This window comes from Lotus japonicus, chromosome 6, assembly GCF_012489685.1.
Source record: "Lotus japonicus ecotype B-129 chromosome 6, LjGifu_v1.2".
Taxonomy (NCBI): Eukaryota; Viridiplantae; Streptophyta; class Magnoliopsida; order Fabales; family Fabaceae; genus Lotus; species Lotus japonicus.
Window position 1 is genome coordinate 8,248,365 of NC_080046.1, and position 11,453 is coordinate 8,259,817.

Sequence of the window (11,453 nt, forward strand, 5' to 3'; positions counted from 1 at the left end):
CAAATAGTGAGGTCACTCCCTCAAGAATGGTCGACATTCACACCTTCGCTCCTCGTAGCATCTTTATGGATCAAGTTGCTTCCTGGGCAGGTCCCCTATTGTGACGAGGGGCTCGCCGAGTCCACACCTAATTTTGGGCCCATTTGAAATAAATGAATGGCTATGAAAGGATGTAGGTATACAATAACTCGGTATTATATTTCAACTTGTTAACTGTTAAGGAAATCATTTAAAATGCTGCAACATTAATGTGCTGTATTAAATAATCGGACTAGTACAATGGCTCAATGTTTACTAGGTCCTAAGTAAATATCAAAATCCATACAGAAGCTTCACTCAGCTCTTCACCAAGAAAAATAAGCATCAAGATTTGCATAAAATAGAAGATTGACTAGGTATACTTTCTCCCATGTCACATTATTATAATCAACAAACTAATACATGGTCAAATAAAGAAATGATCAACAACATTTCCATGAAGATACATACTTCAAAGATAAATAATAAAATTACATTCTTATATTTAGAAAGAACTATCTTTAACCACCCCTTTGAAAAAGAAAGTAAAATATATACGGTGTGAGTCCAATTAAGGAGAAATAGAAAAATCCAAGTTCAAAAAAAAATGTTAAGAAAGACTGTTTTGACTCTGATTGGGATGATTGTATACTTCATCTCTTCTTTCCTGGTTCCAGACTCTAGATGGAAAACATCTTTCATCAGAGAAGTGTCTCTGACCTTCTCCATTAGAATGTGTGAGCAAAGAGGAATGATGACCATTCTGCAGTTCACTACTGAAGCTTCTTAGACCATTTTGATCTATATTTTCCCTTACTGGGTTGCTTCTTGTTTCAAGATGATGGCTAGACATGCCGAGTCCTGTGATATCCATTTGCATGTCTTCGCGGTTCGGATGAGAATTCAGATCTATCTGTCCAGCACTGGACTCACCAACCTCACTTTGACCTTTGTTTAGTCCTTCCTCTTTTTCTAAATGACTTGTATCATCTCTTTGTGGTGCTCCATTGGTATCTGACTCATCTATTTGGTGACTATGATCTTTCTGGGCAGCAGATGCAGCAGCAGCAGCATCTGCTTCGCGGCGTTTCTTCTTGCGCAGCATAAGGGTTTTGAACCGGCGCTTCACGGTCATGCACACATTGCAAGTACAAGTTGGCTTGTGTCTCCCCTTTCCACTCGGCGGCTGAATGCACACAATACAAGAGCAGCCAGGACGGTGTCGAGGATGTTTGGTGGTGGCTCCAGCTGATGACTCGGCAGGGTCAACAAAATTTTCTCCAAAGACTGCTGCACTGGCAAGAGCATCTAAGCCAGAAGGCTCATGTTCTTGGAGTGGCTTGCCATTTTCTACAACTCGTCGTTTCTTAGAATCTGGGAAACACCAAAAGCATCCAGAGATTCAGGAATTGTTGTATTAACTCCATCAAGGACAAATAGAATACAATAGTTGAGTAAAATCAAATAGATCAAAGGGAAGGTACAAAGTAACAGCAAAGGATGACTTATTTTGGCTGAGAGTAAAAAATTGCAGTCTAACTAGCAAAGCAGAACTCCACCACAAAAAGTCGCCACTACAAGCATCGTGTGTGAAATGAAAGACTTCACTCAATAATAGACAAATATAGAACACATAAGGCAACATATTTTTGGAATCTAAGTATAGAATTTGACATGCATTATATTAATGTTGATACTGACATAATTCAATACATCCAGATGATGTTATGAAAATGAATGCAGAACCTGCATTGATGGATGCATCATGCATTATGAAATGAAAAATGCTACCAGTAATCACTTTGACACTCTTTCCAACATTATCTCTTTTATTGGTTGAAATTCATATAGGTCCCGCCAAATTGGAAGTGGGGCCCATATAATTTAGTGGGCCATACATGGATTTCAACCAATGAAAAAGAAAGTGATGGAAAGAGTGTCAAAGTCAGTGTTGATAGCACTCCTCTTATGAACATTCAATCAATTGTACAGCAACAGCAACATGAACCTTGAACAAATCTCAAACATGACTAACACAGCTTATCTAAACACAGATAGCAGGATCACACCTTTGTTGGTTTTCAGAAGATTTTCTACTTCCCCTGATCTCAGTTCCTGTGGTGTAGAACAAGAAGACCTGAAAAAACAATTCCACAATTAGAGTTATTAACCATTTGATCACTATCTCATATAAAGAGTAGGTCTAAAAAGTAGTAATAATAATAGTACTCTAGAACCTGCTTGTATCCCAAACATTTTCAGAACATGTCCATTTGGGAGGAAGAAGAGCGTCAACTGGCAGCTTTCGCCATTTAGAGCAATCATCACATTGAGCCCATTGTTCCTTCCCCCTAGATGAAGCAGTTAACACAGTCAGCGCAATTTGAAATTTTCTCATCACATCAATATCAAACGTAAGACCAAGTGACAAACAAGTATTACCCAGTCAAGTCTTTAGACTGTACCAAATACAGTACTAAATATAAAGTTTGGATTCTTACCCAGATGAACAGGCACTGAATATTGTTCTCTTTCCAAAAACTGGGGGCTCCTGAATGGAATGAAGTATAGATGTCGCATAGATTAGACAGGGAAAACAAATTTGAACACGACTCCAAACGATAGCAGCCCATATTCACCTCACAATAGCTAACATATAAAATATAAATATGGTCTATTTGACTTTGTCAAACTTACATCATATTCTTCAAATACTTGGTCCTCAATTGTGACAATGCTTGGCTTTACACTAGGCGGTGGGCGAAGCAAGTCCTGTGCTTCTTCCCATGTAAGTCTTAACTCCATAGAATCTTCATTATCAATGAGCAACCTCTTACTCTTAGGCCCAATGTTGCGAGCCCTCTTCTTCTCCAAAACTGAAATTTGCTGCTGCAGTGAATGATTCTTTGTCATCTCACAATTTTCAGTTTTAAGCAAATCAGCAGCTCCAGTGCCCAAATGCAAATTTTCTGGATGTCCATTTAATTGTGAGTCCCCGTTCCCTTTTGTTGAATTGAGAAGATCGGTAGAATTACTTCCCGATGGCAGATTCTCAGTTCCACCAGAAAAGTCTGTTCCTTTTGCTGAAATGCCATTAGAAAGTGCAGATGTAGAGGCATCCTGTTTAAACAATAACCGTTTATATCATATTCGCCAACAGGGGAAAAAAGAAAATGATATATTATCCAAATAAGGGACCACAGATAGTAAAATGAATATTGTATCAACCTGTGCATCTATAGAAATTGACGCCTTTCTGAAACCCATAACAAGTTTGCCTCCAGGGTCTATCCGACTAAATGTTACTGCAATAGAAATATCATACATTAGAATAGTAACTTCAAAATTGCAAGACATATTAGCCTTGGGACTAAGAAAATATGAAGTTTGACTCTACATAGTAAATAATAGTTAATATACAACTGATCAATTCTACCGGGGCATGAGCCATGAATTCTTTCATTTGTCTAAGAATCATGAGAACAATAAGTGCAACACACAACTAGTCTTCCAAAGAGTGATATGTTTACAGTGACAAATAAGAAACTATACAAGGATCATTTTTTTGGGGGGCGGGGATACAAAATTATGAAATCCTATTATAATTTGCCATAAATTAGAATTCAAGTGTAAAATTGTAATGCAATAAGTATGTGCAAGTTTTGTTCCCTAGATTAATTCATACCAGTATCACCAGCACATAACTGCATGGACTGTATGCAAGGGGTCACACCCTCCAATACATACATCCTACTGTTGTTATTAGGCCAAAATCTAAACTGAAATGTCCACTCATTCCCCTTCACATCTTGGACATGCAGAGGAAGACCTTCGGAATGTGAAATAGTAGGAAAATAAGCCTGCAATTGATAAGCCTGTTTGTAAGGTGTCCAACAACTATAGGGTGCAGAAATATTTCTTTAAATTAAAAAATAAAAACTGCAGAAACAAAGTGAGCACATAAATGTTGAACTCAAGAAGTAAACACACAGAATATTGGATATATATATATATATATATATCTTTGAATTAATTTGATTTATAGGCCAGATTTGAGTACAATAAACATGGGGTTTCCCCCTAACAAGGAGTGTCCTCCTTTCGCAAAACAGATAAAAAATCATCTTCAGCAATCTGATTATTTTCATCCACACATACATCCTATTAATACCAAATAACAGCTTCTACTTACAAAGCCTTGATACTTAATATGAAACGGATATGATACGACATGCATACGTGAAATTCTTAAAATCTCAAGATACAATATGGCCTGGATATGTTAACTTCATAAAAAAATATACTATAAATAAACATATAGTATTTGTAAAGAGACATTGATATCTCTGATTAATATATAATCATATCAGAGTAATATCAGAATTAAAACATGCTTGTGAGTTGTGATCATAACAAAAAAGTATATAAATATATCTTTCTCTTCCCCTTTTCCATATCAAAATATATTCTTTTACCAACAAATGAGACAAATGAAGTCTGACTCTTTTAAAATATATTTTGTCCTAGCCAATGATAAAATGTAAAAATCATGACTAGTCCTATTTCAAAGGAAGTCTGACTCTTTTAAATTCCCTACTATCTACTGTCTAATACTAACTGTATTGTTTTAATTTTCTCCTATTCCATTATTCAGAAAAGCATAGCTTTTAAGCCAAGTTCTGGGAGATGGTTTTGTCAATCCAAGAAGTCCAACCCCATCATCAAGTAGGCTATGTACATCTCCACTAATAACCAACAACCTAGTCTCTTTTTTATAATTTTCTTTATCTTTCCTAGACAAAAGTCAGACTAGAAATCACAAGCCAAATCATCTATCCTTTTAGGATCCATTTTGTTTTATGCACTCCAATTTCTCTAACCAACATGAAGAAGAACGTTTTACCAGAACCTGTTTCACAAATATATCAAAGGAGTATCCCTAGATAATAGTTTATTTATAAAAGAAAAACAATAATGGGAGGACACTTCTCGGACACATATCTAGGAGTATTGTACATGCATCTGTTTCGGATAAGGGTGCAAACGACACCACTAGTTTAGAAACGTTGGACTATTTGGGGTTCATAGGCTTCCAAAAATAAAAAATATAGCCGCACTACTAATACTATTAAGTACATGGCCCATATAAAATAGATGCGGCACATATAAGACACAATTGTCTTTCTCATTACAAATAACTGCATATCAATGCCTCCCAGCACAAAATCAACGTTGTCCTTAAGGTTGAACTGGGGAAACTGGCCCTTGCTGGTCATTAATGGAACCCAATTCTATCAATTTTGCACCATTTATTTCTGCATCGTCTCCCATTCTCAACTTTTCCCAAAATCAATAATCTAATTTCCTCTCTGGATATGCAGTGGCCCTGAATTTTTGCCATATTGAAAACATTTGTGTTCCTCTAGTGCTCTTATTTCTAAATAGAGTAATCTGTTGAGTATTTGCAGTGGAAGTGGCACTTCATGGCCCAAGAACCAATGCTTCTGTTCTAGAAGCCTTAACTGGAGTAGGTCATTGGTCTTGGATTCTGCTGAGGCACAAATTCACTGGGTTATACTGCAGAAACAGCAACTCAACCAGTTAGACTGCTACTGCAGAATTATACCCATAAACACCCTTTCTGAATGATCAACAACTTCCACTACAGCATTAGATTTCGCTGCATATGGAAAAGTTACCGACAACATTTTTTACATGAAAACCCCCAGATAGTTTCTTCAAACAATTCATTTGAAGGGGCAAAGAGAAATTTCTTCAAATAGTGCAGTCTGTTACTGCAGAATCACACTCACAAACACCTGTTTTTGAACAATCTGTAACTACCCCTGAAGGATTGGTAGCACATGGAAAAGTTATCTTCGAATTTTTTCATTAACAAAATCTGTAGTTTCTTCAAATAATTCATTCTCAATTGAAAAGGCATGACAGATTGTCCTTTGTACATTATGTGTGTCATAAGTTCTCACCTTCCTCCTATTTATATCACTCAAGCTATTCATGAAATGACCCAAAGCCTGCTCCTCTGGAATTTATGATATCACTGCCAATAACCTTTCAAAATGCTTCACATAATCTTCACCCAACCAGTTTCATAAACCGCAGCAACTTGTTCAGCATTGCTTTAAAATCTTTAGGGTTATTCTGTTTTCAAGGCTTCCAAAGTCAGATTCGGCAATCTCTTTCTTAAATGCCTAAACCAATGCGCAGCAGAATCTTCCATACAAACAAAAGCCAGTGGAATTCTTGTTTGGTATTTTGAAATTCTCTAAAAAAAAATTCAGTGCCAAAGCCAGCAACCCAATCGGATCACTTCAATCAAAGTTAGGCAATTCAGTTTCAAAGAGCCTTTTTAAACTTAACACAAACCCCATCTTCGAGGTGAACCTCGAAACACCCTCAACTATTTGGTTGATTAGTTCTAAAATGGTTATATCATCCTGCAAGGTACATCCATTAATTGGTTCCTTTTACTTAACCAAATTCTTCAACAACGGTAGAATGGTACCTAAAGTCCTAAACTGTCAAGTTCTTTCTCTCAAGTTGGATCTGTGCATCTCGAGTCCATCTTTCCCCTCTCGAGTCCATCTTCATTGAGAGAATATGGCAGGTCAGACCAAATTATTGAACTCAAGAATTAAACACGGAATACAGGATATATATTAGAGTTAATCTGGTTTGTATCACAGATTTGATTACAATAGACATAGGATTTACCCCTAGCAACTACGGACTCAGTTTCCCCCTAACAATTAGTATCCTTTCCCTAACTGGTAAAAGAGTCACAATCTACAATCTGATCCTCCACACATGCACCCAGTTAATACCAAATAATAGCTGCCACAAATAAAAATTATAACCACCCTACTAGTACAAAACACAAACAGCAACAGCCACATAAAAAATAGCAACTGCACATATAAGACATAATCCTGAGAGCAGCGTGTCTGCCAATTGCACCATAGCAGTGGCTTACTTAAACTCATAATAACCGATTTTTGTCTGTCTTCCTAATTAGTAATTGCAAATAACTTGTCTTTTATAGAGCCTAACTGCAAATCAGAAAACAAGGAATGAAATTAAATGAAACTCTAAACATACCTCAGCACAGGCTTTTGGGAGAACAAGACGACCAATTCGACCAGCATCACTGGCACTTAAAACCTTCTCAAATAATGGCACCACAGTGGACTTCAAACTATTATAGTAACATTAAGGGAAACTCCTTACACATCAACTTTATATTATCAGAGTTTACTAAAGATGTTCAATCAAACCAAAATAAAAATAAAAAGGATACTCTCCAGACAACCGCTCCAGCTCTTGATCGGTAATCCTGGGCCAGTATCGAGGAAGTAACTGATTCTTGCCCCTCCCTTCAGCAGGTGGCCGGGCAACACGTGATTGAGAAAATGTGCCTTTATCAGTTTCCACATTCCCGGTCTTCAATAGTTTGGGCAATATAGGACGAGATCTTTGTCCTTGATGAAAGGGAGGGGATGTTTTTCCCTCAAGTCGTCCTTCTACATTCTCTCCAGCAGAATGCGGGACAGATTTGCTCCCTGATGGGTTTCCCAAATACATACCCAAAGATGGCTGTGCAGTTGATTCATGTATACTTGTCATGTCCCGTGTTGATCTACTATTTTCTAATGCAGCAAATGTTAATGATTGAACAGATGGTTTCATATTATTTGAAGAGATACTTGTAATGTCCCGTGTTGATCTATTATTCCAAAGGCTGGATTCACTAGCTTCAACAACTCTGCACAACTGCATAAGATTTCCCTCGTCAACACTACCCGTAAACAATCTGCCATCAAAATGAGCAGAATGTCGATCCCTTGTACTGGTCTGGGCCAACGAAATAGGCCCATTAGGATGTTCATGATTCCTCATCTGCAGAAAATCATCAAATAATAGCAACCTGTGAAACTGTGTCTGAAAATCAAGTAACATACGTCTATGAAGGGCCTCTTCAGAAATACCGCTGAGGCGCTGACTGAATATCGTAAACAATTGCACTAACAGAACACCATCAATAACTTACTAAACATAATTAGAGAAGCACTTCTATGACAAAAGCTCTAGGTCATTCATATGAAAATAAATTATTGGATTCTTTTAAATGATCATAAGCATGTGCATGGATTCCATAGATATGCATCCCACAGCTGATGTATTGACATCCAGCCCACATATTTAAAATCCAATTATCCTAGTAAAAACATAGAACAAAAACAGAGCTAACACATAAACTGCTGGGAACCACTTTAACAACAATTTCTCAAGAGACAATATTATATCACTACAATAATCACAAAAAGCTAATACTAGTGACCACTTTCGCATTCAGTAATATGATGAAAATTTAGACATAGATGAGCAAAAGTGAGACTCCAGAAGAAAGATTTAACAACAGCATGACAAAATAAAACCTTTAGTATTTAACAGAAATTAACCATAAATTACTAATGTGAAACTAAAATTTCTACTGGAAAATATATATTTCAAACTTACCATATTAAGCAGGGAAGTATTTACACAGCTAACACAAGCTATACCACCAAAGTCAAGATACTCGAACAAAGATCTAGATACTATGCATCCACAGTGGATAGGCTGCCAAACCAAATCAAATAGACTTCATGACTAAGGAGAAAAAGTGAAGGTCTGAATAGAATTTAAATAAAAATAGATGAACACTTTACCTTGTTGCAAAATTTACAATCCTTCCAGCCAGTTTCTTGACGGTGGAATTTATTACAGAAAACTGAACTCTCATAGGAAGATCTAAAGCACATGGAGTGTCATTTAAGATTTCCAAGAAGGGAATAGAAAGAATAATAAATCAATAACTCCTAATCCAAAATGCATGGAAAGATTACAAAAAGTATAACAAAGGGAAGATACGAGTAGAGGGAGAAAATATTACATCATCTAGAATAAAGTTCTTATAGAAAACAAGACCTAAGTACCATCTGAATAGGCAAAACATGCCTTCGCACAAGATACAGGGTAACTTGAGGAGTTGTTCAATAATAACCAGAGAATCAGTGTTAAGTTTTTAACAAAAATACAAGCACATGTTAGAACTCATTCCTTTGATTCGTTCATTATTGATGACCACTTGCACTGACATCTCTAATGTGCACCATATGCTTGTTTGGAAGGGGGGTTTTGAAGGGAAAGGTAGGGGAGGGAAAAAAATTAATTTTTTTAATTAAGACAATTATTTAATGTTTATGATAATAAGTAAAGGATTGAAATAAAAGTCCATGCTAATCTATCTTTCCCCCAAAAAAAAACAAGAATAGGGTGCATCTTTATGTAAAGAAACGACACATCACAGGAGATGCTGGAAATGTGGAACTAGAATAACAGCAGCTAAGTCGAATTCAGTGAAAGTAAACAAACATCAAATTCCCACTAGATAGGATCAACTACATGAATCACACAGCATCATAATGTCCTACCGTAAATGTATAACTCGATGAAAGAAACATTTTTAAATACATGCATCACACAAAACTGCCAACTGGATATATATACATTAGGATCAGCACATCCAACCAAGTCACCAATAACGATAATGAAATATTGGAAATGAATCCCCTACGCCATTATTACAATTAAAATTATGTAAAGAAGTAATATATTTGCCACATTGGCATCTATAATCTATAATTACCATATTGATACACTTACAATTGATCAAGGATGCCACCCTTCCATTCCTCCATAAATCTAGTATCACAGAAAGAAGCCAAGAAAATTAGTCAACAAAATATATTACATGAATTATGATTTAAGAAATAACCATTAAAAAGTATATAAATTATTTTTTACCACTAACAATTAAGAATAATCATTTCAAAATCCCTATGACCAAAACACCCCTGCTAAAATATTTCCCAAATTAGCTTCATAGATCCTCATCCCCGAGCATCTAACAATTTCATAGTTTCCATTCTTACCATGGCTTCCACAATACATTATACAACCATATTGTTACCCAATTAGGACTATATGCTATATGCTATATATACTATAAATACTGTTCTTTGAATTATGTAGTTATTGTTATTGACGACAATGAGACTTTTATCAAACACAATTCCATTTGGAATCCCCAACAAAATTACATCAAAATCAAAACCCAAAAAGGGGCACTCGACCCAAAATCATAATAATCCCCAAAACAACCCTTGCAGAATCCAATCACCTCAAAATCGGAAATTCAACGCAAAAATGACTGAAATTTACCCGCACTTGCAGCATAGTTGGGCGAATCCACCAGATCGCAGAGGCCACCCCTTCTTCCATTCGTGGACACACGACGAAGCATTGACGACGCCAATGTCCGAACCCATGAATCCAAATTCCAAAATTCAACTGTCATATACACAGAAATCAAAGTCAAAACCCTAAAAAAGATCAAAGAACCCCTTGACCAAGTGCTCACACCCATGCATACATTTTCGAGATTCACAGAAGCAAAAAACAAAACCCCCAAATACGAAAAACTCAAAGAACAGTAACAACAACAAGGTTTATCTCACCCCAAATGAAAATCAAATAATAGGTGTTTCAGATTAGCAGAAAAGAATCCAAGTTTGCAGTGGTTGATGAGTATAATCTAATCTGCTGAAATCTCTGCACCCACACCACACAGACATCATCATCAGTTACATGAGCTGAAGAAGAAGAAGAAGAAGAAGAATGAAGAATTAACAGAGGGGAATCGGTGAATGAAGGGGAATGGAGATTGATTGACCTGAGTTCTAGAGAGAGAAAACGTGGGGGTAGAGAGAGAAAGAGAGGAGAGAGAATGTGCATGCAAAGCAACAGATATGCATTCATAAAATGCATGCACGACAGACACATTCACACACACAACCCACCGCTAACCTTAACACATACAAGTCTTCCAATTTTCTATTCCTTTTCTTACTTTCATGACAGTGATATTCTCACCTGCGGGTTTTTTTAGGGTGTCTTGTGGGCCCTTCGGAGGTAATCATGTTCGAGCCGGGAACATTTCAGTGAAGTTTTTTTTTTTTTCACAAGACTCGAACCTAAGATATTACTTAAGGAAAATCAAGTATGTACCACTTGTTAGGGTCTCTTTCTTTGTGACTTTGATTTGGGTTTGCACTCTATGGTCTCAATCCTCTCATGCATTTGTGATTAGGTGAAACATGTGTCCATGCTTGCATTCATACATTGCACATGTAGGTGACTTGGGTGGCATTTAAAAAAGAAACTAATTGCTAATTATTATTGGTATGAGCATTATTTTTTTTATTTTGGGTAGTTTAGTTTGAGCCTAGAGGTATAATATGCTTTATATGTAGCAAGACAAAAGGTTTTAGTTGTGAAATCCACATGAAATTTAATGTGGTTCCTCCCACGGT

At 36.5% G+C, this 11,453-nt stretch overlaps 1 protein-coding gene across 2 annotated transcripts; it reads right to left on the reverse strand.

The window, feature by feature from the left end:
- Positions 1–401: 401 nt before the first annotated feature.
- LOC130722584 (B3 domain-containing transcription repressor VAL1-like) lies at positions 402–10,963 on the reverse strand. Of its 2 annotated transcripts, XM_057573348.1 has the most exons (15): positions 10,814–10,963; positions 10,599–10,692; positions 10,303–10,431; positions 9,745–9,783; positions 8,748–8,829; positions 8,557–8,658; positions 7,337–7,935; positions 7,138–7,234; positions 3,704–3,878; positions 3,247–3,323; positions 2,716–3,138; positions 2,520–2,569; positions 2,256–2,369; positions 2,088–2,155; positions 402–1,392 (listed from the first exon to the last, which is right to left on the reverse strand). In XM_057573348.1, exons 3-15 carry the CDS (start codon positions 10,407–10,409, stop codon positions 629–631), a joined length of 2,697 nt encoding a protein of 898 aa, XP_057429331.1. In that variant the 5' UTR covers positions 10,410–10,431; positions 10,599–10,692; positions 10,814–10,963; the 3' UTR covers positions 402–628. The 2 variants fall into 2 exon arrangements, with proteins under 2 accessions (XP_057429331.1, XP_057429332.1); XM_057573349.1 differs by lacking the exon at positions 10,814–10,963 and having other exon boundaries at positions 10,599–10,807.
- Positions 10,964–11,453: the final 490 nt, after the last annotated feature.

Coding starts and splice junctions, on each gene's coding strand:
- LOC130722584 (XM_057573348.1), bottom strand. CDS start 10,409: ATGGGTTCGGACATTGGCGTCGTCAATGCTTCGTCGTGTGTCCACGAA. Junction 3,879..7,137: donor TCCCAAAAGCCTGTGCTGAG/GTATGTTTAGAG, acceptor TATCAATTGCAG/GCTTATTTTCCTACTATTTC. Junction 3,139..3,246: donor CAATTTCTATAGATGCACAG/GTTGATACAATA, acceptor TTGTTTAAACAG/GATGCCTCTACATCTGCACT.